General features: G+C 41.2%; 1 protein-coding gene across 1 annotated transcript in view; it reads left to right on the forward strand.

Annotated features, from left to right (window-relative positions):
• The window catches only part of KL (klotho), a 188,513-nt gene extending 164,602 nt beyond the window's left edge, over nucleotides 1-23,911 (forward strand). Inside the window, exons 3-6 of the mRNA XM_010835942.1 lie at nucleotides 12,782-13,292; nucleotides 14,353-14,621; nucleotides 19,970-21,071; nucleotides 21,608-23,911. Coding sequence (XP_010834244.1) covers nucleotides 12,782-13,292; nucleotides 14,353-14,621; nucleotides 19,970-21,071; nucleotides 21,608-21,945 — 2,220 coding nt within the window. The 3' untranslated portion in view covers nucleotides 21,946-23,911. The remainder of the gene's footprint in view (nucleotides 1-12,781; nucleotides 13,293-14,352; nucleotides 14,622-19,969; nucleotides 21,072-21,607) is intronic.
• Nucleotides 23,912-24,233: the final 322 nt, after the last annotated feature.

Below are 24,233 nucleotides of genomic sequence, written 5' to 3' on the forward strand. Positions count from 1 at the left end.
GCATATTTTATTCCCTGTTAAAAATTAAGAACATTTTCAATCTTCAGGCACCTTATGCTTAGTGATCCCTCAAAGTTTCATAATTTCATAATTATAACTGCAAATCCTTTTGGTAGGTCCTTTTTGGAGATGATGAATTTGGAAAGGCATCTAATCTCCTGGAGTGCTTTCCTCGTGCTGTGATTAGGAATCCAAGTCTAGAATGTAGTCTGAGGATAGATACGATAGAAGGCCAAGATGCAACAGAGTCAAACATGCTGGTGACAGTAGTTAAAAGGATTCTCCAGGATAGATAAAGACAATCTAAGAAAGATCTGGAAGATTAGAGCAGGCCTGGTGGTCTTCAGGAGACACAACACAGGCATTGGATTAAGGAAGTTAGATAATTGAAACCATCAGTCAACCTCCCAACGCAGTGCTGCCGTTGAAATCAACTTTATTATGTTGAGGGTAATAAACTGATTTTTAGAAATAGATGTCTTTTGTACAAATAAGCTCAACCACTCGAATATCATTAAGCGTTTGTGCCCGTTGTACAAGTCATGTACTGTATACGCAGTTTGTAATCCTAGATTTTATTTCACATAGATTCAGTTCTGCTGAGCAAGCTCAGAGTAACATGGGGGTTGATATCTTGATGAATTCATGCCTGGCTGGGCGCCCTGCTGAGAAGTGTAATGCCTAACAGGGCAAAGAGGTTGTTTCACTCCAGTGAAGTGGGCTGATGTGGGGGAAGCTGTGGCCCTTGGGGTGCATGTACCCCAAGTAAACCTCTGTCAGGAGGGAGAAGGGATGGCTCTGCCAGATTCTCTGATTGTAAAAGAAGCTAGAAACTTTGAATTTTGAGTGAAATTTCTTGATTTTTGAAGGTCATCTCAAAAAAATAAAAGTAAGCACGACATGGGTTTCCCAGGTGACACAGTGGTAAAGAATCTGCCTGCCAACACAGGAGATGCAAGTGACGGGTTCAATCTCTGGGTCAGGAAGATATTCTGGAGCAGGAAATGGCAACCCACTCTAGTATGCTTGCCTGGAAAATCCCATGGATAGAGGAACCTGGTGGGCTACAGTCCATGGGGTCGAGCAGCTGAGCACATACACAAGCCCTAAGGAAGTGACTGACTTCCTGGTAAATCAACGTAGGGTATAGCTTGTTCCCTATAAGGTGTTCCCATGCCTGTCATTTTGACCAGTTTTTAAGTATTTTTCTCTTAAATATGAATGGATGGCAAATCATCAAAAGATATTTAAGGAAAGTGCTCAACATGAAACAGTGAGAATAAAATACACAGAAAAACAAACCAGGAAAAAACACATTATGCAGGAAATTGAATACATGCAAACTGAAAAAGGAAGAATCAGAGAATATTAAAACATTCTTGAACATCAACAAGGTGATTGTTGATATGTTTAGTAAAAAGATTGAAAGAGAGGAAAAGAAATGCCTCCAAAGTAGTACAAAATGACCAAGAACTGGAAGCATTAAAGAACGGGGAAGAGATTTAAAATATGAAACACACAAGTCCGATGTCAAACTAACAGGAGTTCCAGAAAGAAAACAAGGCAATGGAGAGCAGGAAATTAAGAACTAATAAGGAAAATCCTCCAGAACTGAAGAACACAAGCCTTTAGCTTCAAAGATCTTTCTGAATTCCTAGCACAGTGGATGCACGGTTCTATATAGGGGTTTAGAAAGCTGCCTTCTGTGTAATCTTTCCCAAGAAGCTAAGGCATGTATCAACAAAATTACAGAGTAAATGGGGAGAAGTCGGATCTAGAAAACTATGACTATCATCAGTAAGAAATAAAGAAAAATCCTAGGATGAGAGCAGTTCTAGACAGCATCTAGTCCAGGTGGAACCAAAAGGATTCAAGAGAAGGAAGAACTCTAAGTGAAAAAGCAGAATCAGTAGAATAGAGGATATGGTAGTGAATATGATGGAGAATCACAAAAACATTAAAACACATAGGAAATATTACACAAATTTAATAATGAGGTGATTATTTATTCAAGGGAAAACAAGAAGCTGTACAAGAGAAAGGAAATGTTATAGACTCCTATCTGGCTCTGCAGTGAACAATATTTATATGAGATCCTGGGTATGGTTATTGATTAATGATTTGAATAAGAGCAAACATTTGGGAGAATTAGGGAAGAAAATTGAGAGGTGTGAAAGTTGGCTTTTTATTATTTTGAAGAATTATTAAATGTTGGAAGAAGCATATTATTTAGAAATATGGTAGTACTTACTAAAAGAAACAGCAAAAAGTTAAATGTAGTTGTCTGCAGGGAGCAGAAGTGGGAGTTTGAGATGGGGTAGGAAAGATGTTTACTGTTTTTCATAAGCCTCTGATTTTTAAACTACATGAATGGATTTATTTAATTAAAATAATTTTGAAAAAACCTGTACCACTGAATAATGCTTTAAAGTTTCTGAAATGCTTTTGTGTTTTTTGGGGGGTGGGGCAGGTAGGTAAATGAGTTGAGAGGCTCAGAGTTTAGGGATTTAAACTACCAAGGGATTGAACTGGAATCAGAACCCAGGTTTTCTGAATTCCTATTTCCAGTGCTCACTGCCTTACTCCAAGACTGAGTTCCCTCCTTGTCCTCACATTCAGTGCTCAGAATGGAGGAGTCACCAAAGCCTTCATTTATTTGTTTGTTTATTTTTTGGCTTGCTGGGCATCATGTGGGATCTTAAATCTCCGACTGGGGATCGAACCTGTGCCCCCTTCAGTGGAAACATGGAGTCTTAACCATGGGACCACCAGGGAAGTTCCGAGTCATCAGTGTCTTTAACCTTCATTAACATCTGGAGACTCATCACTGCTAATTAAAACAAAACAACACTACTAACCCATAGACAACTGTTCTCCTTACTATTGCTGTGTAATATGCCCAAACTTATTGGCTTTAAGAAAACATTTAATTTTGTGGGTCAGAATTAGGGAAAGGCACATCTGGGCAGTTTTTCAGTGGGCTGCAAGTCATTTAGGGTTTGACCAGGCTGGGCGTCCAAAATGACCAGACGTCGCAGAGCCTCACCAACACGGTGGTCTCAAGTTAGTTTAGACTTACTGTGCGGAAGCTGGCTTCCCCCAGCAAGCATCCCAAGAGAACTAGGAGGATGTGGTGCTGACATTTGATTAGCCTCGATGTCATGCAGTGTCAGCTTCTGGCAGAGAAGTCACAGCACCCCCCTCCCCCCACTACCCCCCACCTTGTGAGGAGTGCCAAGGTCACAATGTTGAGAGCCTTGGGGGATGTGCTATCTTCAGAAAAAACGTTTTGGCATAGCATCTCAGGCTTTCTAGCTCACTGTGATCTGCTGGGAATGCCTTTTTTCCATCTCCCCAGGACCTACACATCTTTCAATATATGGTTTATAAACTTCCTCCTCCACAGAGACTTCTATGATGTCCCTCAACAAGAAGCACTTTTTCTTTTCTCTGAATCCCTGTTGTATTTTTAATTTTTTTTTTGATGTAGACCATTTTCAAAATCTCCATTGAATTTGTTACAATATTGTTTCTGTCTTATGTTTTGGTTTTTTTGGCCATGGGGCACATGGAATCTTAGCTCCCTAACCAGGAATTGAACCCACACCTCCTGCACTGAACCACCAGGGAAGTCCTTCCTTAATTTTTTTTTTTTTTAAAGATCCTTCTTATGACACTTTTATTCTGGTGTCATCATCATCACGTTGTATACCGGTGCTGCAATCTCTGCATATTCCCTGCATAATAACTTGCCTGTTGTGTAAATATTTGCTTAGTGAGATAATGATTCCATGATAATTCAAATAATAGTCACGAAAAAGTGCATTTCAATTCAGAGCTCTTTTTTTTTTTCTTCACCATTCTCATTTCTGAAAACGGAAAGAAACCAAGCAGTCTCTGAGGAGGAGTTACAGCAGGAACCGTACGTGGCTGTTTCCTGGTATTTATTGCTACTCTGTGAGAAATAAAGAAGATGGGGGAATGAAAACCATGTCATTTACAATTTGATTAAAAAGGTTTTCTTCTTTTTTTTTTTCTTTTCCTTTCATGTTTAAGCCCTGTGGTTTTGAATTTTCCCTTTCGTCATAGAGGAAGACAGATCAAGCAGTTAGGATTCCAGTTCCCTGTGCTGGACGCATCCTCACTTCACAGCTGTTTAACATATCCGGCCTCAGCTCAGTCCCTGTCCCCTCACCCACTGCTTTCCAGCTGCAGGAAGGACTTGCTCTTGTGCCTTGGGGCCCTTTTATCTGGTTTTTCTCTCTGCCTGGAATGTTCTTCCTCCCCACCCCACCTCCAGATCCATAGCTCCCTCACCTCCTGTAAGCCTGTGCTCAGAAGCCACTTTCTCAAATGAGCCACATCCTGAACACCCCATTTAAAATGCTTCTCCCAGCACCCCAGACTTAACAGGGACCCCTTCCTGGCTCAAGAAGCGCTTCCTGGGAACCTGGAGGAGAGAGGAGTTCATCAACTTTGTAGGTATGGTAGATAAAATGCGTGAACACGAATTTCTTGAGTTTGGTTTTTAGCTTCAGAATAGAAGACCCTAGAAGAGCAATTAAAAAACAAAAACAAACGCACGACCTCTGGCATCATAGTGGCTATTAAAGAGGCAGCCTGCGATTCCTTATGCAGCCCCCCCACAGAAGCTCATTCTTTGCATTTAGTAGTTGAGCAACCCTGCAGGGGCAAGAGGCTTATGTGTGTTAATTAACACCCTTGATGAACACTGGTAAATGAATCTGACCAAAGCCCAAGTGGACCTGCTTTTTTTGTGTGTGATAAAGAATAATCTTTGGGGATTATTTATGATCACACAGGAAGACTGCAAGGAACATTTTCCCTAGACTTGGAAATGGGGCAGAAGGATTACTGGTGTCCTTCTGAGCGCCTGCCCAGGTTAATCCCGTTCTCTGATTCTCTGCGGGTAAAGAAGAGAGTGCACCTTTGTTAGGTTTGCAGTTTACTGTGCATCAGGGTATTTTAAGTTCTATAAGTGTAGATGTTTATGGAAAAGATTCTTGCCTAATAGGCAATCCATATATGGATTTTGTCTTATTAAGATGGAAAATGAAAAGATTAAAATGACGGCATAGTCAATGAAAGGGAAAGGAAGACTCTTGTGAGTGTCACCAAAAACAGTCGCATCTCCTTTCCTTGGCACCAGGCCTCCCTTGTTTTCATACCATTTATCACCTATTTAAAAAAATTATTTACTTGTTTTGGGCTATGCTGGGTCTTCATTGCTGCACGCAGGCTTTCTCTAGTTGCTGCAAGCAGGTGATACCCTTTATTGTGTGCGCTAGCCTCTCATTGCGCCGGCCTCTTTGGTTGTGGGCACCGGCTCTAGAGCGTGGGCTCAGTAGTTGTGGCGCACAGCCCAGCTGCTCCATGGCACTGGGATCTTCTGGACTAGGGATTGAACCCGCATCCCTTAATAGGCAGGTGGACCCCACAACCACCGAACCATCAGGGAACTCCCCACTTATCACCCTTTAATATTCTTTTTAGTTCACATTTGTTATGTTTGTTGTTTGCTGTCCTTCCTCCTCCTGAGATGGAAGTCCATGGGGGCAGATGTTTTTCTCTGACTTGTTCACTGTTGGATCCCTAAGAACTGGGCCAAGCCTATAGCTGTTGTTTAGTCACCAAGTCGTATCCGACTCTTTCCTGGTGTCCAACTCATGGACTGTAGCCTGCTAGGCTCCTCTGTCCTTGGGATTTCCCAGGCAAGAACATTGGAGTGGGTTGCCAAATAGTAGATGCTTCATGAATACTTGCAGAAGGAAAATATTCCTTAATGTAGATCAGTGACTTTCAAACTCTTTTGACCTTGGCCCCAACAGTAAGAAAGGCATTTCACATGTTGACACATGCACAACAGAGAGGTTTCACAAAGCACTACTTAGCCTTATGACATGTGGTGCGCTTTTCTTTTCTTTTTTTAAATATTTGTTTATTTTGGCTTCGCTGATCTTAGTTGTAGCACGTGGAATTTTCTATCTTTGTTGAGGCCTGTGGGATCTTTCATTGCAGCATCTAGGATCTTTAACAGCGGCATTCGAACTCTTGGTTGTGGCACTTGGGATCTAGCGATCCAACCCAGGTCCCCTGCATTGGGAGTTCAGAGTCTTAGCCATTGGACCACCAGGGAAGTCCCCTCATGTTTTCAAATCAGTTCTATTTTATTTCCATTTTGAAAATTGTTGTGGCTACACAGAACTTGATTTCACAACTGGAATCTGTGGTATGAAAAACTTTGACTTAAAACCGTGTAGAAACTGCTGCCACGTAAGGCAGATGGGAAAAAAGGGGAAAGGGGGCAGGCAGATTACTTTCATTATTGGCTACATATTTCCTATTTCTGTAATCTTATCCTGTCTCACAGTATAGAAGCCTTCATGACACATCCACATGTCACTTTTTCTTCAGGAGAAAAATGTTCTCTCCTGCAATAAAAATGAGTTATTTCCAAAGCAAAGAGCTAGAAATGAGCCTGGGAGCTGAGAAATGATCTTAAAGTCTCAGAGAGAGTCAGTTGGTTGGCATCTGCTGTTGATAAGTCAAAGCAGAAGAATTAGAGGAGCAGACAGAGGTAAATATTTAGAAAGTAAAGGTGACTGTTATGGAAAAAAACCCACTTTTCTCAATGTTGTTGAAATCAGAGAGTAGCTGTTTCATGAGGGTATTATAGGATTACTTTGGTGATTAGAGTGATAGATGTTTATTGAAAAGAGCCTGGTTGACTGATGGAACTTCTGATGCTTTTGCTGATCTTGTGAATATATCCCTTATCTGAGGCCTTGATCTTCTTGTTGCTTTTTCTCATCTAGCCTAAGGTCTCCCCTACCTGTTCCTTTCTCAGCTCTCATTTTGTTGCTGTTAGAAAAAACAGATGCAAACACCAGGAACTGGAACTCCTCTGTGTCTCTGATAATGCTGTGATTAATGGACCAGACAGATTGTGGTCATAAGCCGGATATTTTGTTAACAGCCTAGCATCAGTGATTTAGAAGGATTTTGGTAGCAGCATGATTTAGTGTTAAATAGAATGATTTAACTGATGTTGATTGGTTCTGTACAGATAAATTAATGAGGCAAGAAACCTAATCTCTGATTTATTGACATATTTTCCCAGAGTGAGTTATGAAATAATTTTTAACTTCATTTGAAGTAAAACAAATGAATAAGGCCTTTTCTGTAACCTACTTTGGAAAAATCCAGACAAAATGATCATAAGTAACAAAACTCCAAAACTACATCATGGTTTTAAAAAATCTACCTTGATCTCTATCTTGTCTAGATGTAAAAGCATGCCTTTGAGTGGGTTCTAATAGAATCTCGTTTGGTTACATGTATATTAAGGACTTCTATATTTGCAAATGACTAAGCCCAACTAAAACTAGGTTAAAGAGGAAAAGGAACTTTATTAGAAAGATGCTGGAACGAGTCACAGAACTGAGCTCCAAAGACTTTGGAGATCGATCTTGAAAAGCACCATTACCATCAAAGAAGTAATAACTGGGGAAAACAGCAGTAAGAGTGGCGGTGGTGATGGTGGTTTAGTTGCTAAGTTGTATCCAACTCTTGCTTTCTTGTGGACTGTAGCTGCCAGGCTCCTCTGTCCATGGAATTTCCCAGGTAAGAATACTGGCGTGGGTTACCATTTCCTTCTCTGGGGAATCTTCCTGACCCAGGGATTGAACTCATGTCTCCTGCATTGGCAGGCGATGCATTACCACTGAGCCACCAGGGAAGCCCAGCAGTAAGAGTGATCAGGATTAATGAGGAACTGCTTCTTGGAAGAGGCAAGTCTAAACAGAAGGCAGAGAGGGATATAGATAATAGAGGAAAAAGTAGAATGTTGTTTCAGGATTGACAGATTGTCATCCAAGTTAGGTACAGGCCTGGATGAAGGGTGATGAGAAATTGACCTGAGAAAGTAACCAAAGAACCGAGTTGGGGAGTGATGAGGTACCTGTTGATAGGAAAGTGTTAATTTGTGGGACTGTATGGTTTGGTGATTGAGCTAGAAATTTTACTTGTTTAAGTGCCTAAGAGGGCTTCTCAAGTGGCTCAGATGGTAAAGACTCTGTCTGCAATGTGGGAGACCCATGTTTGATCCCTGGGTCAGGGAGATCCCTGGGAGAAGGGAATGGCCTAAGAAGTACAAAATGAAGTCAGGCAAGCTCAGATGCTTCCTATATCCATGATTTGTGTGACAAGGTGTCAGGGAGGGTGACACCCTGAGGTGCTGGGCACAGGTTACGGCCTGGGTGATAGAAGCAGGTTCCAGGAAACTTTTGACAAACTGCACACAGAACTACTGGTTATTTGGGGGGATAAAAGCTATAGATGGCTATTTTCCAGAAATTATTTATATGCACTATTAAATGGTTATTTTGGGGGGAGGCGCCTTGAAATTCTATCTTAATGAACTTCAGTTTATAATCCATGAGGCTGTGCTGATAGAAGTACGAGTAATACTTTGGTCTACAATCAGGAATATTAGGCTAGATGGTGTGCTTGTGTAACAGTGCAGGGTAGCTATGACTTTGAAGAAAAAGTCCTTAGATATGTAATTGTGATACTGTTCTTAGTGGTAAGAGGATGCCAAATGGGGGAAAAAAGTCTCCAGGGCTCCCTGAAATCTGTCTGCTCCTTTGACCTTTCTCGGAAGAGTGCACCTTTATTTTAGAACCAAAACAACATCTTGAGGGCTCTTCCTGGGTAGGTAGTGGGCACAAACTAGCCATCAGAATGATTTACTTTGGCCACCTGATGCGAAGAACTGACTCATTTGAAAAGACCCTGATGCTGGGAAAGATTGAACCAGGAGAAGGGGACGACAGAGAATGGTTGGATGGCATCACCGACTCAATGGACATGAGTTTGAGTAAACTCTGGGAGTTGGTGATGGACAGGGAGGCCTGGCCTGCTGCAGTCCATGGGGTCGCAAAGAGTCAGACACGACTGAGCAACTGAACTCTACTGAACTGAAAGATTTTATCTTTATGGCCTGTATTTCAGTTATTTCATCATTGGTCTCAGTCCATTTAATTAAGATTATTTGTAGGATTAAATTAATCCTTTAAGAATTATTCCATTTCAATGTTTTAAAAATTTAAAGAATGATTTTAAAAAGTGACCCATTAAGTGTTACCTCTGAGGTACATTTGAGTGATTAATACCATCCATGTTTTCTCCAACTTCAGACTTATTTACCCAGCTGCCAACCAGGCATCTTCACTGAGATGAACCCATGACCTAAACAGAACTTAACATTTGTTAAGTGGAACATAGGGTGCCTAAGCTGAGCCTTGGTTTAATAATAGATCAAAAGAGAAATTGAAATAGAGAAGTCTGTCACTGACAGGTCCTGGAGGAAATACGTGGACTCCTTGAGGGACCACACAGGATGACAGAGAAAGAGAGAGAGAGACAGGACCCAGGACACATGCCTTTAAGAGGGTCCATGTGTGAGTGCTTTGGGGTTCCTGGGCCAGACGGGTCAATTCAAACCAAAAGCGGGCTTTTGGTAAGCATCAGGGGAGTCTCACCTAAGGGGTGCATATGGCATGTAGATGGTGGGAGGCAGGGGAGAACTGTTGATCACAAGGGCTGGTGGCGAAGTCATATTGGGAACTCACAGTAATTTGTGATTGTGGGCTGTTATCCAGGGCATGTGCTACCTTGATGGGGCTAGTGCACACAAGGTTCCTGCAGGACACAAGGTTCAACAAAAGGGACGCCAAGGCAGAACACCATGAGGTGGCTTAGTTAAACTCTTGACACGTATTTTACCAGCAATCTGGTTGGGTCCCTTAGCCCAGTCAATCAACACATAAAACTAATCATCACACTTTCCAATGCTACAAATTTATACTACATTTTTCTAAAATAATTGACCACTAAAAAAACACTTTGAATTGTTTCATATAATTTTATCCTTGCCACGTTCCTGTAGGAGAACAGATGCTATTCCCATTTGTACAAAGAAGCATGAGACAGGGCACTCAGGGCTGGGGCGCTGGGACAACCCTGAGGGATGGGATGGGGAGGGAGGTGAGAAGGGTTCAGGATGGGGGACATATGTACACCCATGGCTGATTCATGTCAATGTATAGCAAAAACCACTACAATATTGTAAAGTAATTAGCCTCCAATTAAAATAAATAAATAAATAAATAAAAAAGAAATACCTGAGGCTCACACTGGTAATGGGAAGAGGATTTGGGAGCCCAACTTAAGAGTCTTCTAATGCAGACTCCAGGTCATGTCATGTCACTGCCATGGGCCGAATTCCTTAGCAGGTGGAATTTCCTTTGCCTGCTGTGTTTTTCTTTTTGTTCTGTTGATCCTTTAGGGAGAGAAGGAATAAGCATTCATGGAGACCCTACCGTATGGAAACTGTTAGGTGTTTTACATAAAGTATTTCATTTAATCCTCATTATAGCCTATTAGTGGAGAAGGCAATGGCACCCCACTCCAGTACTTTTGCCTGGAAAATCCCATGGACAGAGGAGCCTGGTGGGCTGCAGTCCACGGGGTCGCTAAGAGTCGGATACGACTTCACTTTCACTTTCACTTTTCACTTTCATGCATTGGAGAAGGAAATGGCAACCCACTCCAGTGTTCTTACCTGGAGAATCCCAGGGATGGGAGAGCCTGTTGCGCTGCCGTCTAAGGGGTTGCACAGAGTCGGACATGACTGAAGTGACTTAGTAGTAGTAGTAGTATAGCCTATTAGTGGAGAAGGAAATGGCAACCCACTCCAGTATTCTTGCCTAGAGAATCCTGTGAACAGAGGAGCCTGGTGGGCTGCTGTCCATTGGGTGGCACAGAGTTGGACACAACTGAAGCGACTTAGCATGCATGCATAGCCTGTGAGAGACACATGAAAGTTAGTCTTACCTACTCAAGTTAAGGTATATGGTCAAAAGCACACACAGAAAGTGGTGGCACAGGAATTTTATCTGCCATCAAATACCGCATATGCACTTTTCTATAGCCAAGGTCATTTGTTTCCTTGCTAAACCTCCTCTGAGCCATGTCAAAGCACTCAAGCTTAGAAGAGTGCTGTGTGAGTGTAGATGTTCTACTGTATGGCTCTGACTCGGCTACCTGCTAAACAGACCCAGATTGGGAATTCTTGGCTACTCACACTTCTCCCTGGCCTTCTGACTTTCCCCATCACAGCATTTGTTCTGTGGAGGTATGTCTGTTAGGTTTAGGTCATGACTCTCTGTAGGCTTCAAACCAGCCAAATTAGGAAATTCCTCTAGTCTAACATTCTGCCTACTGTAGCCTGAATTTCTCCCTTTCTGTTCTGTTTAACTCTTCACTGATGAGATTTCTTGTCAGCTGAGAAGGGTAAGATAGGTTGATAGAGGTGAGGAAGACAGAGAAGGGTGGGGCACCTCACAAATCCAGCTAGTTCCTTGAATCACACGGGCAAAGGCCATTATTCTTCTGATAATATTTTATTCTCTTGTTTCTTCTTAGCATATAGATAGCTACCTCAGGTCATAAATAAAATATATTTCATGAAATGAAGAATAGCAGGTATTTACTAAGAAAATAAAAATGAAAGAATGCATTATTTGATTCCATTGAAATGTTTGGCTGAACCTGTAAGAATGAGGATGAGGCCATTCTTGGACACTGGCATTGAAATGAACAAAGAGAAAAATATTAAGGGCAAGGAAGAGGATATTTGGCATATGAGTGCAAGAGCTTCTTCAGGACCAGGGAGTGGAATGAAAATTGGCAAGATCATTGGGAGAATATGAATCAAACAGAATTAGGATGGAGTTTCCTAAGAGAATATGTTAGGAGAGCAAAAGGCTGATAAATAGCTCTTGTATTTAGATACAAACAGCGGGAGTAAATCAGGAATTCAAAAGTAAGAGAAACTTAAGGAAGAAAAAAACCACTATTCTTTGTAAATATAAGGGAAACAAATGAAAATAAGATATCAGAAGTCAGCAAGGTCTTATGGGAGTCTACAGCTGATCTTATGGAGGCCAAGCCCATTTCATTGCTATAGGAAACTCCCAGCTGAGTGCTGACTGTGGACATCTGATTTCCTTGAAGCTGCATTTAAGTGTTTTTTGCTTTTGGCTTGTGTCTTGCACTCTGCAAGGGTTGGCAATAAGTCAGCAGTGTCCCAGAGTTCTGGAGAGTGGGCCAAGGTTAGATATTGGAGTTGGTTCTTTAATTTAGTGCACTGATTCTTCTTAAAGAGAAGAACAAAGATTGTGAGAACACGTGTTAGAATTTTGTTATGAGAGATGAATACAAAATATTAAATTGACTCCAACAACTTGTGTCAACTTGAAAACTCCCTGTCTCTTAGGATAAAAGAAAATATAATCCTATTTAGAAATTCCTGGTGTAATCACACATGTGGAATTGGTTCTTTTCATGAAACCTATTAATTAAAAAAGTACATAATCCAAAGTCAGTTAAGTAGTAAGATATTACAAGTTCTTATTCCATTAACTTTTCAAAGTATGAATAATAATAATACATTCAACACTAGAAATTAATATTTTTCCATGGGCTGCTAAAAAACAATGACAATGATTCCAGTTATGGTAGCAGCTCACTGTGACCTGACTTACCTCTGGAATTATTTATTGGTTTCAGGTGACTTTTACATTGAGGGATTAGTCATTAGTTAGACTTGATGAGAAACTAGAACTGGAATTTCAAATATGTGTTGTTTTTCTGCTCACAATCAGAGATAAATTCACCATGGTTTTTCTCTTTATAGGCTCATGCCAAAATCTGGCATCTCTACGATACTTCCTTCCGCCCCACTCAGGGAGGCCAGGTGTCCATTGCCCTAAGCTCCCACTGGATCAGTCCTCGAAGAATGACTGAACATAGCATCCAAGAATGTCAAAAATCTCTTGACTTTGTCCTGGGCTGGTTTGCCAAACCCATATTTATTGATGGAGACTATCCTGAGAGCATGAAGAATAACCTTTCATCTCTTCTGCCTGATTTTACTGAATCTGAGAAGAAGTTCATCAAGGGAACAGCTGACTTTTTTGCTCTTTCCTTTGGCCCAACCTTGAGTTTTCAACTGTTGGACCCTCAGATGAAATTCCGCCAACTGGAATCTCCCAGCCTGAGGCAACTCCTTTCCTGGATTGACCTTGAGTATAACCACCCTCAAATCTTTATTGTGGAGAATGGCTGGTTTGTTTCCGGGACCACCAAGAGAGATGATGCCAAATATATGTATTACCTCAAAAAATTCATAATGGAGACCTTAAAAGGTAGGGTTGAAGACGAAATCCTAATTTCCTGTCAAAATCCACTGGGAAAACAATCCTTAAGATGATCCTAATAAACTGTGTGAATTTATAGTTTTTAATCAGAATGTAGAAATTCATTTTGGCAACAGTAGGAATGCATTTATATAGCACCTTTCTCATCTGGGGGCTTGAGGAACTTAATTTTTTAAGTGCGTTTCATAAATGAGAAATGTTATAATGTTTATGTAATTATAAAGGTTATAATGTTTAAAATTACTTGACTTTCAGAGTTACTACTCCAGATTTTTACATTATATTAAAGATTAAGTAAATCCCAAGATATTTAGATCCTTGTATACATTTTTCCAGCTTAGATTGCTTGTACTGAATAAAACACTTCGTATTTGTTTTTTTTTTTTTAAAAAGGGATATCAATATTTTCTGGCAAAGAGTAAGTAGTCCGTATCTTTAAAGACTTCATTCATTTACACCATCAAGCACAGAGGTAGGTACTTAGGATAGAAAAGTAGAACAAGACACCTTGGCCCAAAGAGCACCCATTAGAAACAAGGGAAATCCAAATAAAAACTTTTTGAAGATAAGCTTATTTGTGAGGACATTTATTTGCAGAGTTCTCTAGGTTCTACTAGCTTCCCAGGTGGCACAGTGGTAAAGAATCTGTCTTCCAACGCAGGAGACATGTGTTTGATCCCTGGGTTGGGAAGATCACCTGGAGTAGGAAATAGCAACCCAGGAGACATGTGTTTGATCCCTGGGTTGGGAAGATCACCTGGAGTAGGAAATAGCAACCCATGCTAGTATTCTTGCCTGGGAAATCCCATGGACAGAGGAGCCTGGTGGACTACAGTCCATGTGGGTTGCAAAGAGTTGAACATGAGTGAGCATGCGTGAACTAGGTTCTATCAGAGCCTTTCATCAGTGAGAAAGGTCATCAGTTTACCAAACATTAAACATTATACTTAATTTATTTCCTGAAATAGTAAAATCCCCAAATGCTCTTGAATCATGTGGCGAGTGCCCATCACAGGGTCACGATGCTCTTGTCCTCTTTCCTTTGCAGCCATCAGGTTGGACGGGGTGGATGTCATTGGGTACACGGCCTGGTCACTCATGGATGGCTTCGAGTGGCACCGGGGCTACAGCATCAGACGTGGACTCTTCTACGTCGACTTTCTAAGCCAGGACAAGAAGCTGTTGCCGAAGTCTTCAGCCTTGTTCTACCAAAAGCTGATAGAGAACAATGGCTTCCCTCCTTTACCTGAAAACCAACCCCTAGAAGGGACATTTCCCTGTGACTTTGCTTGGGGAGTTGTTGACAACTGCATTCAAGTAAGTCAGCTGACAAAACCAATCCGCAGTCTCACCAAGCCCTATCTCTAGTAAGTAGTGCTTCCTTATTAGGTTGTCATGGCACGTGGTCCATTCCTCAGGCCAAACATGGTTCCTTAGTGAGTGCACAAAAGGCATCATTTGGAATGCTGCACACTTCTCTCCAAAAATGTTCTTGGCTTCATCTTGCACTTTAAATCAGCTTCGAAAGGGAACAGATTTAAAATACATCCATCTTTAAGATCTGATAAGATAGTAAAAGATAAAATACTCTCTTTAATACCGTGGTTTTCAATCCCTTTTAAAGTAGTTGTTGAGTTCTTCCATAAACAAGATGTAATACAGAACTCCACACTATCTGAGATCTCGCTGGAGCTGCTGAGAAGGAGGCAGGGATATTAGGCAGAGCCCTCCTGAGGCATACCTGTGGAACCCCCAAGATTGTGGAAATACCCCCGAATGAGAGCCCTTGCTCAGTGATGCACTGATCGGAATGCCATTTCTAACAGCAGTTTTCAAATTGAAATGGTAAGGAAGTTCTTCAAAATGGTCAACCAAATATTTATTGAGCATCCTCTATGCAGTTAGCCCTCAATATCATTCTTCATTTTTTCAGCTTCAAAGGAATCTGTTTTCTAGGGTTTGATTAAAGACTTTAGTGAGCACTTTTTGGAAGCTTCGTGTGTATCTTGTTAATTGTGGGAGGGAAGAGGGCTCAGTTAAGGGGAGTACACAGTGAGATGAGGAAGATATGATTCCTGCTTTCAGAGGAGTCTATTGAGGGGAAATGATTGGGTCACAAATAGTATGAGTGTGAACAGAGCGTGGTGGCAAGTGAGCAGGGTGGTAGGGGATGGAGGTGTTGCTGAACAGAGTCTGTGTGTGAAAACAGAGACCAAGATAGAAACAAAGTTTGGTGTCCACAGACGAACAGAGCGTTTATAGCACGTTGGGTGCTTCTAGCCATTTTGTTGGTTCTGCAGGAGAGGAAAAATAACTTCCCCTGTACCCTTCTGAGTGTTTAACTGAGACCCCTGTAGTAAGAGGTAGATTCACATGAGAAAAACAAACAGAAGTTTATTAGTATGTATACCTCATTTATGTATGGGAGATACCCTGAGAAGAATGAGTAACTCGCCGAGCTGGCTTAAAATTTCAGGCTTAAATATCATCTTAATAGGAAAAGGGGAGAAGTAAGTGATATTTAGGAAAGATGAATAGGCCCTTAAAAGAAGAGATGGGAGCTCTGATAGCTTGTGACAAAGTTTGCCTGAATGTGATGTTGACTTCGAATGCCCTCTTCTGTGATAACAGTCAGGCTTCCCTCATTGGCAAAACTCCCACAGGGAGATTTATGACAATCCTTTTGAGTTTCTTTTGGAGGATTCATCTCTAGCAGATAAGGGGAATTCAAAGAAAGCCCTTCGCTTGCATTTGCTATTTTTTCAAGTGCCTGAAGCTCAAAATAATATCCTGAAGGGGCATTTTAGGGGTGGTGTGCCTTGACTTCTACAGTCGTATTTTGGGGCATCGTATTCTGTTACCTTTTGGTTCAGAAGAGGTATTTGAAGAGAGTGCTTGGATCTGGGAAAAGGCCTTCTAGTTGAAACGAGTTGCTGTTTCCTGGTAAATATCTAGTTGTAATCTTTGATTCATTAGGAAATAAATCAACACGATCCTTAATACTTTTTTTTCCCGCTGAGTCATATTATGCTTACATCTTATTCAGACCTCCAGTTAGTTTTAAGGACAGTCTCGACTTTAATCCCTTCCTTTGTTGTTGTTCAGTAGCTCAATCATGTCCGACTCTGTGACCCCATGGATTGCAGCATGCCAAGCTTCCCTGTCCTTCACTATCTCTCAGAGTTTTCTCAAACTCATTTCCTTTGAGTTGATGGTGCCATCCAACCATAGTAATCCCTTCCTTATGATTTTTTAAAGATTTTTAAAAATATGAAGCATTTTAAAAGTCTTCATTGAATTTGTTACAGTATTGCTTCTGTTTTATGTTTTGGCTTTTTTGGCCATGAGACATGTGGTATCTTAACTCCCTGACCAGATATCGAGCCCCACCCCTCGCATTGGAAGGCAAAGTCTTAACCACTGGACGGCCAGGGAAGTCCCCCTTCCTTATATTTCAAAGGCAACCAAGAACGCTATGTTCTCAAGAATATCTGAGCCCAGTAGCTTGTCCTCTGAGCTCTACCTGGCTCCTTTGGGGTTTTCCTCTGTCTGCTCCGTCTCCCTCAACCCACTGCTATTTAGAAACTCCCCATTCTAACTTCTCTCCTGCAAGTGGGATCCATGGTGAGGTTCAAGTAGGATCTGAAGGGACAGAAGAGGTGCTAGTGGTGGAGGAGAGAGGAGGAAGGTGATCCCGCAGTCCATCCTGGTTGGTCCCTGAACCCTGTTCTGCCTCTCGACCTTCTGCTGAGCCCTGCTTCCTGCTGGGTCCTGGGCCACCATAGTCACTGAGGACTTGTGCTCTGTCCCATTTCCAACAGCAGCCCAGCCAGGGCTGTAATTCCCAGCTTCATCCTTTGTGAAGGAAGAGAAGGCTCTGCCAGTGTTTCTGTGCAGATGGTGTGAACTCAGGGAGCAGTGGGGATGATGTGGGGAGGTCTCTTTTACTTCTGCTCTGTTCCCCATCCAGGGATTGTGTTTGTCTTGGGAAGTGGTCAGTGGTGAGAACATTTTAAGAATACATCCTGTTTCCTCCAGAGAGAAGAAAACTGATCAGAAGCAACAAGTATGGCAGCAAAGAGGAAGGGAGATGGGGAGAGAATTCCTTTTTATGCTTCCTAGAAGCAGTTGTTTAGACTTTGATCCAGTGCCAGCCACTCATCAGTCCTGGGGCTTTGCTCTCGGGTTGCACCGCTCAGGGTCATGGCTACCTCCACCTTGCAGAGCCGCGAAGTCGTCTCCTTTGCTGACCCAGCCAGACATAAACCACCATGACCGTGAACTCCTCCAGAAGCTCTCTAGTGGAAAAAGGCTGCAGTTGCTATTTTATTCTTTCTGCTTTTCACCTTGAGCTTTGTACTGTTTTGGCAGTGTGCTTTCTAAGCTAACTTCCTAACTGACAGAACAAAAATGAGTTTTTTGTTAGGGAAGTTCTGATAAGCATATGGGTATGTTTTAATTTACAAGCGGATCTCTATACTTTTAATGCATTATATTAGAGTCATGAAAATTGAATTTTAAACCACTGAAATTTATCTTTTCACTTCTGGCTAGTATTTCAAAAATTCCCAGTATGAATGATGCATGCATTTCACCTGAAAAAAATTTTAAATTATATCTCACCTGTCTGAGATGACACACCTGTCTGAAGTCTGATCTTAGGCTTATTCACATGGATTGTCATTGTCCTTGGACCTAATTCCCCAGCAAAGAGGTTTGTTTTTCCATAACCACTAATGTTCATAGTAAATACAGAATCTGCTATGTACTGGGGACGGAGAGCTTTTTTTAACATTGGCTACTATTAGGGAGACATTTCTTCCATAATATACTAAACACATAACATCATACCCTTCTGAAAGGTTCGACAATTATTTTTTTTTAATAAATAAGTCAAACAAATTAATGGAGATTCTATTGCCTAAATACACATTTATAAATGACCTGTATTTTAAAGAAATAGACTTTTTGCTCAGAAATGACACCTTTGTATCTCATGTTTGTTTTCGGATGGACTGAATAAGAGCTGTTGTTTTGGAACAGTTATGGTAGAAAAGTTACGAATTTTGTCAACTCAGAGCTCTATAAAAATAATCCAAAGAATTCCTTCAAGCTATGAACAGTTTCACTTCCAAAGAGCATGCAAATATTTTTCTTGCGAAGTTGAGGAAACATGATTTGTGGGTGCATCACAGTGGAAAAATACTTCTGACAGCATTCCCACAAATTAGAGGAAATGTATGCGGGGGTGATCTACACAGGACAATTCTCCAGAAAAAGCAATTTCCCTCTGACACGCTGTATTTTATTACTTACCTTTATAAACACAGCACTGACCCCTCTAGAGAAACAGAAGCTTATTTCCAACGGGCCTGAAAAGTGCAAGGAAACCTCTGCTAGAGATTCAAAACCAAAGTTTGACCTTTGCTTTTATATAGAGGGTCAAACTCAGGAACCAACTCTGACAGGCTTATTTCTGAGGAGAAAACTGGCTTAGGCGGTGGGTCCTTGGGAATAAGAGCTTCTCTGATAGCTCAGTTGGTAAAGAGTCCACCTGCAATGCAGGAGACCCTGGTTCAATTCCTGGGTTGGGAAGATCCCCTGGAGAAGGAGTAGGCTACCTACTCCAGTATTCTTGGGCTTCCCTTGTGGCTCAGCTGGTAAAGAATCCACCTTCAATGCAATAGACCTGGGTTCGATCCCTGGATTGGGAAGATCCCCTGGAGAAGGGAAAGGCTACCCATTCCAGTATTCTGGCCTGGAGAATTCCATGGACTATATAGTCCATGGGTTCACAAAGAGTCAGACACGACTGAGCGACTTTCACACACACACACACCTTGGAATAAACTTAAATTTTTGTTTGCAAGTGGAGGGAGGATTTTGTGATTTTGACTTTGTAGTTTGTCCAGGTTTCCTAAATACTTATTTTCATTTTGTAGTCTTACAGATCAGAGATTGAGAACCATTGTTCTCATGATCATCACAGAAAAAGAATTTAGAAATTTTTAAAAGCTATTTTAAAATATCCCATTATACGTGGATGATTTCCACATTCTCTGTCTTTTTCTACCATCAGTCAGAGTGAATTTGCTAAGTTGTGTTATAGACACTAATGCCAATAAAGGCAGTAGTTTTGCATACTTCCCATGTCCTTGACCTTTAGCAAACCTCCATTTAGAATGTGATTTTAAGAAACACAATTTAATTTTAAGTATCATTTCATTTTCTGACTCTCACTCAGGTTTTAAGCTTTATCATTTTTTGTCTTTTTTTTTTTATTTGAAAGTCTCATTTCATTGGTGATTTTTTATTCTAAAAGAAAAATGTCCAAAATACTCTGCTTGCTTAACACAGACCAGAGATGTGTGAGGATTATTAATGTTTGTCATCTGAAGTGACCTCCAAAAATTCAGATTTCTTAAAGTAACAGTTCCAGACTTACAGAGAACTGTGAGTGAAACCAATGTGCACCGAACAAAGTGGAATATTTTCTTCCCCAGGAACTTAACTATTTATGAAAAACAGTTTAAAAATTCAGCTAGGAAGATTTCTACAGTATTTTTGCCCACCGTGCTGGCTGGTTTGTTGACAGAACCAGAGCCGCACCGAACGACTTTTCAGGACTGTCCAAGCGAGGCTAACGGTTCCTCTCCTCCCGCCAGGTGGACACCACCCTGTCTCAGTTCATTGACCCCAACGTCTACCTGTGGGATGTCCACCGCAGTAAGAGGCTCATCAAGGTGGATGGGGTTCTGACCAAGACGAGGAAATCCTACTGCGTGGACTTCGCCGCCATCCGACCCCAGATCGCCTTACTCCAGGAAATGCACGTGACTCATTTCCACTTCTCGCTGGACTGGGCGCTGATTCTGCCGCTGGGGAACGGGTCCCAGGTCAATCGCACGGTCCTGGGGTTCTACCGCTGTGTGGCCAGCGAGCTGGTGCGCGCCAACATCACCCCGGTGGTGGCGCTGTGGCGCCCGGCCGCCCCGCACCAGGGACTGCCGGCCCCCCTGGCCCGGCACGGCGCCTGGGAGAACCCCCACACCGCCCTGGCCTTTGCCGAGTATGCCAGCCTGTGCTTTCAAGACCTCGGCCGCCACGTCAAGTTCTGGATCACGATGCACGAGCCGTCCACGCGGAACATGACCTACAGCGCGGGGCACAACCTCCTGAAGGCGCACGCGCTGGCCTGGCGCACGTACGATGAAAGGTTCAGGCGCTCGCAGAAAGGAAAAATATCCATCGCCCTGCAGGCGGACTGGATAGAACCCGCCTGCCCTTTCTCCCCGGAGGACCGCGAGGTGGCTGAGCGAGTTCTGGAATTTGACATCGGTTGGCTGGCCGAGCCCATTTTCGGCTCCGGCGATTATCCACGCGTGATGAGAGACTGGCTGAACCAGAGAAACAATTTCCTGCTCCCTTATTTCACTGACGAGGAAAAAAAGCTAATCCGGGGTTCCTTTGACTTTTTGGCGTTGAGCCATTACACTACCATCCTTGTAGACTGGGAGAAAGAAGATCCCACAAAATACAACGATTACCTGGCCGTGCAAGAAATGACCGACATCACCTGGCTCAACTCCCCCAGTCAGGTGGCCGTGGTGCCCTGGGGGTTACGCAAGGTACTGAACTGGCTGAAGGCCAAGTACGGAGACCTCCCCATGTATATCATATCCAACGGCATCGATGATGATCCGCACGCAGCCCAGGACAATCTGAGGGTGTATTACATGCAGACTTACGTGAACGAAGCTCTGAAAGGTAAGGAGCACTCAGTACAGAGGTCTCTTGGGGGTTATGCCAACTGAGAACCTGATACATAGAAACTCTCAAACATATAAACAGACCGTCACCCACAGAGCAGGTGCTATCCATTCCTTGACAACACTGAAACAGTCCAAGTGTTAGCTAGTTTCCCCAAGGAAAGAGGAGTTTGACTAAAAGTGGAAGATGAAAAAATAACTCGGAACTATTCTAGGCTGCTCAGATCCCTGACCATCTCTTCTCCATATTAGATGGCTTCATAGCAGTCTTGCCTACTTGACGTACTTAAAGATTGAACCCAAGTACATCATTAAAGTATGTAAAACCTACTATGTTAAATGTACCTAAGTATTTGTCTTGATGGTTGCCACTTTGTCTTCGGATAAAAGGAGCTTTACTGATGAAATCTAATTTAATCGGAAGTAGTTTGAAATGGTATTGACAGTTTCTCTGATGCACCAGGGCTTGGTAAAGGCAAAATGTTGTGGGCAAAATATTTTAATAACTTTTCTCCTGTCCTTTTGTTTTTCTAGCCTATATATTGGATGGTATCAATCTTTGTGGATACTTTGCTTATTCATTTAACGACCGCACAGCTCCGAAGTTTGGCCTCTATCGTTATGCGGCAAATCAGTTTGAGCCCAAACCATCAATGAAACATTACAGGAAAATTATAGACAACAATGGCTTTCCAGGTCCTGAAACTCTGGGAAGATTTTGTCCAGAAGAATTCACCCTGTGTACAGAGTGCAGCTTTTTTCATACCCGAAAGTCTTTACTGGCTTTCATAGCTTTTCTACTTTTTGCCTTTGTTATTTCTCTTTCTCTGATTTTTTACTACTCTAAGAAAGGCAGAAGAGGTTACAAATAGTCTTGATATTTTTCTTATTTGAAATAATTATACACACACATCAGCTGTTAACATTTGCACTTCTCAGTGTTGTGAGGTAGATTTTATATATCTGACTTCTAGAAAACCTTTTCATGATATGTGCTAGGTTTTGAAATGAGCGTGATTGTAGAATATTGAATAATGTGAATAGTGCCTGAATTTGTTCTATTTCCAGGGGAGGTATGTTAAAAAAGATTGATAAGGGCCATCATTTCTGTACACATTCTATAACAAAGCATGAAGAATGGAGACCATCTTGTAATATTTCTATATAAACTAAGATGAAGAATATTTTTATCTGTGCCCATTCCAGTGTGTAATGTTTGCCTTGAAATCATAATTGCAAGTATTGGAATCAAATGTTTAGTCCTGAATAACCATTCTGAACTGCCATGATATGCCTAATGGTCTCTGTGGATCCAAGTTTCCCTTGAAAAAGAAGATGGCAGAATATATAACAGATGACAAAGGGCCCTAGGTTAGAACGTTCCTTTTAAAAGCAAGGTTTCTATCAAATACTGTTAGTATTAATTTATATATCTTTTTAATGATGTGCTTAGCAGAGCAAATTACAGAATTCTGTATCTTATGTAAGTATAAAATATATTTCTTTGTATTTTGAGACACTCTCTAAGCCCCAAGTTCTTGAGGGATTTGTGTCACTATCGAGGGCCTGCACATAGGGGACTTTTACTAAATGTGTGCAGAAAAATAAGCATGAATTATGCAATATTGGGCCCTTAAGAAAGCATAAACCGACTGTGAAATGCATTATAGCGCAGTGGCTGGAGGGGACAGAAAGGAGGAAAAAGTCCTTGTTATGAGCAACACTGCAATTAATTTGATTATAAACTCTTTTATTTAGAGAAGACCTTGGAATGAATGAGGTGACCTTTTCTGAAAGAATAAGAATGAAACAATAACTCATTTTATGAGGAGTGACTCCACTTTCTCTTCTTTAGAATGTGCCATAATTTCTTTGAATTGAGTTTTGAAAATTCTTAATAGGTTCAAAAGCCTTTGGTCTAATAACCCTGGAAGGTTTGTTTCTATAATTGCTGAGGTCCATTTTACATTTTTTGCTGCTACTTCTGTGGAGCTAGCTTTACATGAGTTTTGCTTTGAACTTTTATACTGCAACGGGCTACTGATTTTTTAGAAAGGGCTGATCGGGTCTTATCCTTTAATGCCCCTTAAATAAATCTTGCTGATTTTCAAACAGGGAAGTCTATTACACTGGAGTTGAGGATGATTTTATAGATAAGCCAAAATGATATCAAGCAAGATAAACCAATATCATATCTGGTATAACTAATCTTGCTGACACAGGGTTCTAGTGAATTTAAAAAAACTGTACTGTATTATATATCATCTTTAGAGGTGGTATGACTTTTTTCCATGAAAGATAAGCTTTTTGGTGGTACTCTTTTAAAAATCGGGCTTACCATAAAAATCACAAACTAGGGAATAATAGTTTATTTTATGTGTATATTTTTCTGATTATAATAGTAATATATGCTCATTGTAAAAAATTTAAAATCACAGAAACTATATGTACAGAAAAAATATTACGTGTAATTTCACCACCTTGAGGTAGTCACTATTAACATGGTGTATGTATGATATTTTGTATAGTCAGATCTTATTGTAAATAGTTACGTGTTTATTAATTTTCATTGTGTACATTTCCTTTGTCATTAGTCTTCAAAAGCGTGATTTTTAATAGTTGTGGAGTAACTCCACTATGTGAATTTATCACAATTTATTTAATCATTCCTATTTGTTAGACCAGTTTCTTATTGTTAATTACTGTGAAATAATGGATGTTGTTTAAAAATAATTTTCCCGCTACAGTATTTAATTTCCTTCAGTGTAGAGAGAAGTAATCTTGTCCCTTGATAAAGTCTTGTAATAAATCTACTTGCAACTTTGTCTTCTTACATGATCAAATGACTAGATAAATTTCTTAAGGGTTTTTCTTTTGAGTTACTTAAACCACATAGAATATGATCTGAGTGGTGAAGAAAGGGATCTGAAAACAGGAGGAGTGAACTTCGAGGCTGGAATAAGGTAAAGGTGGAGAGGGTGCCCCAGGCTAGTCCCTATGGTTGATCTGAGAGGGAATTTCAGACAGTGAAAGAGAGACCAAAGAACCAAAGGGAAATGATACCTCAGCACCGCTCAACAAAGTTATCAGGTGAGCATCAGGCTAGCTTTGAGACCCTTTGGTCCTCAGTGGGAGATTGGTGGTTCCCCATGGGCAGCAA

Source organism: Bison bison, unplaced genomic scaffold (assembly GCF_000754665.1).
Source record: "Bison bison bison isolate TAMUID 2011002044 unplaced genomic scaffold, Bison_UMD1.0 scf7180017864056, whole genome shotgun sequence".
In the NCBI taxonomy this organism is placed as follows: domain Eukaryota; kingdom Metazoa; phylum Chordata; class Mammalia; order Artiodactyla; family Bovidae; genus Bison; species Bison bison.